General features: G+C 33.1%; 1 protein-coding gene across 1 annotated transcript in view; it reads right to left on the bottom strand.

Moving 5' to 3' along the window:
* LOC103460890 (uncharacterized) overlaps positions 1 to 2,215 on the bottom strand; it is a 12,950-nt gene that overhangs the window by 9,667 nt on the left and 1,068 nt on the right. The window contains exons 2-3 of the mRNA XM_017303525.1: positions 1,608 to 1,871; positions 901 to 1,152 (exon numbers count right to left, since the gene is read on the bottom strand). Of these exons, the coding sequence (XP_017159014.1) occupies positions 901 to 1,152; positions 1,608 to 1,848 (493 nt within the window). The 5' untranslated portion in view covers positions 1,849 to 1,871. The remainder of the gene's footprint in view (positions 1 to 900; positions 1,153 to 1,607; positions 1,872 to 2,215) is intronic.

Raw genomic sequence — 2,215 nt, 5'->3', positions numbered from 1 at the left:
CAGGTCAGTGTCACACTGCCCCCTACTGGCAGGGATGTTGTTGCTGGTGTTACTGTGGCTTTGGGTTTATTAGCTGTTGATGCAAAACATAAAAACAAGTAAATATTAAAATTATTGTWACAATMTCATCTTAATATGGAAACATATATTACTATATGTTGCCATAAATCAAATGTTGAGTTACTAGAACCAAACACCAATAATGAATCCTAAACAAGACTGACAGGTCATATTTACCATCATGCCATTATACCATAATTAGAAAATAAATGACATTTTACTAGTATGTAAAATTGATTAAACTTCAAAACAGGACTGATTACTACAATTCAGGCCCTGGCAGATTATTTCTAAATAGAAATTATCTATCAATCAGGAGGTCCAGACTGAACGACTCAGGAAGAGTTTTTAATATCAGACTGAAAGAACTCAAGAAAATCACAGAAACACAGTCAGAATCTGAGCAGGTGTTAATCATATTGTTTCTTACTGTGGATCACTACACTTTTCTTTTTTTAGTCTTTACTGCCAAGATGGTAATAAGCAAATTAACAGAAAGTCTTGGTGCTCAGCATCAAAAGACTGGATTGACTTTTTTTTTACAGACAATAAGATCTGGGAACAAGATCTTATTTTATGTCAAATCATATTTGACATAAATTACAGAAGCAAAACTTTATAATATGAAGAATATGGTACTAAGAAAACTACAAGAGAAAACTACAAATGTGCAGCTGATTGGGGCAATAATGATATTAGTTTGTTTTAGAAGATAATCAATAAATCATCTTCTATAATTATTATATATAATGAACATGAAACATTTTAATGTTCCATAAAAAGTCATCCGTTTGACATTGTAAATGATCATTCTATGTCTGTAACAGATGATCTACTTACTGACAGCTAATGAGAAATCATCACTCCACTGTGTGAACTGATAGTTTCCTTTTCCTCTGCAGCTGAATCTGCCACTATATCCAGCTGAGATGTTCATGTATTCATCAAATGGTGGAGAGTTTATCTTGTTTTTTTTCCATTCATACGTCCACTGAGTTCCTCCTCCTCTGATCTCACATCTCAGACTGATTCTCTCTCCTCTGAATATCTGAGGCCAGTTGGGTTTCCTGGTTATTGTGGGTTTAATGTTGACTGTTGACATAAATCTCTGGTTAGAAATSTAACAATAATAAAGTCAGAAGTAAAACCTTTCCTCGTTTTCAGGAGGAAATCATTCAATGAATTCAAAGATCAAACTGATATAAGAAWWWWWTTWATATTTAAACAGAATAAATTAGGGTATTAAATAAAATTATTAATACAACTGTGTCTTCTAAACATATAGAAGATGTAATATTTATTGTAAAACATAACATAAATAATAATACCACCTTCAGTTTCRAAACTTTWAAACTTAATAAATACATTTCACAGCAGATTGATGTAAGCTTTAAGTAATAAATACATGCAATAAAATGCTGTGTAACATTATTAAGTAATACAAAATTACACTTAGTTAATATTCCAAAAATGAAAAACTTCTATAAACATATTTACAAGTTYAAGATAATTTGTTTGTTTCACTGATGAACAGAAACTAAACTCACCAGTCTCATGAATAGTGACCACTCTGCTGGTTTCAGTGTAGAAAACTGGATCTCCTCTTCCTCCTCTGCAGGTGTAAACACCTCCATCTGAGACGATGAAGACTCCATCTGGTTCATTGATTTCTACTGGCTGATCTGGATCCTGTCTGAACAAGTAAATCCTCCAACCATCACCCATGTCCACCGAGCATCTCAGTGTTACACTGCCCCCTGCTGGTATGATCGTTGGACTTGCTGTCATTGWGGCTCTGGGTTTATTTGTTGCTGATTGAGGCAAAGACAAAGATCAATACAACTATTGACTCATTTTATCTGTCAAATGTTTTCAAAYAGCAGTACATGTGGTTGTTATGGATTCACATATTTATTGAAATTTAACACTAAAATAATTTTTTCTCATAAACATGCAGTTTATTGACATTAGAACATCTTCTGTTGATCGACACATTAACTGATGAAACACAGAAATCAAAATAATCTGATTGTGATTGAATAAAATCAAATCATGTTGTATCAAATCCCTTCAGAGCTGAACTGAACCAAACTACTGAACCAGAACATCTTCTAATGTTCTGCTGCAGTCAGGAGAACTGGGCTGGAAATCAGCT

The sequence above is a fragment of the Poecilia reticulata genome, unplaced genomic scaffold, assembly GCF_000633615.1.
Source record: "Poecilia reticulata strain Guanapo unplaced genomic scaffold, Guppy_female_1.0+MT scaffold_326, whole genome shotgun sequence".
Classification (NCBI taxonomy): Eukaryota; Metazoa; Chordata; class Actinopteri; order Cyprinodontiformes; family Poeciliidae; genus Poecilia; species Poecilia reticulata.
This window is presented reverse-complemented; position numbering and strand designations above follow the sequence as displayed.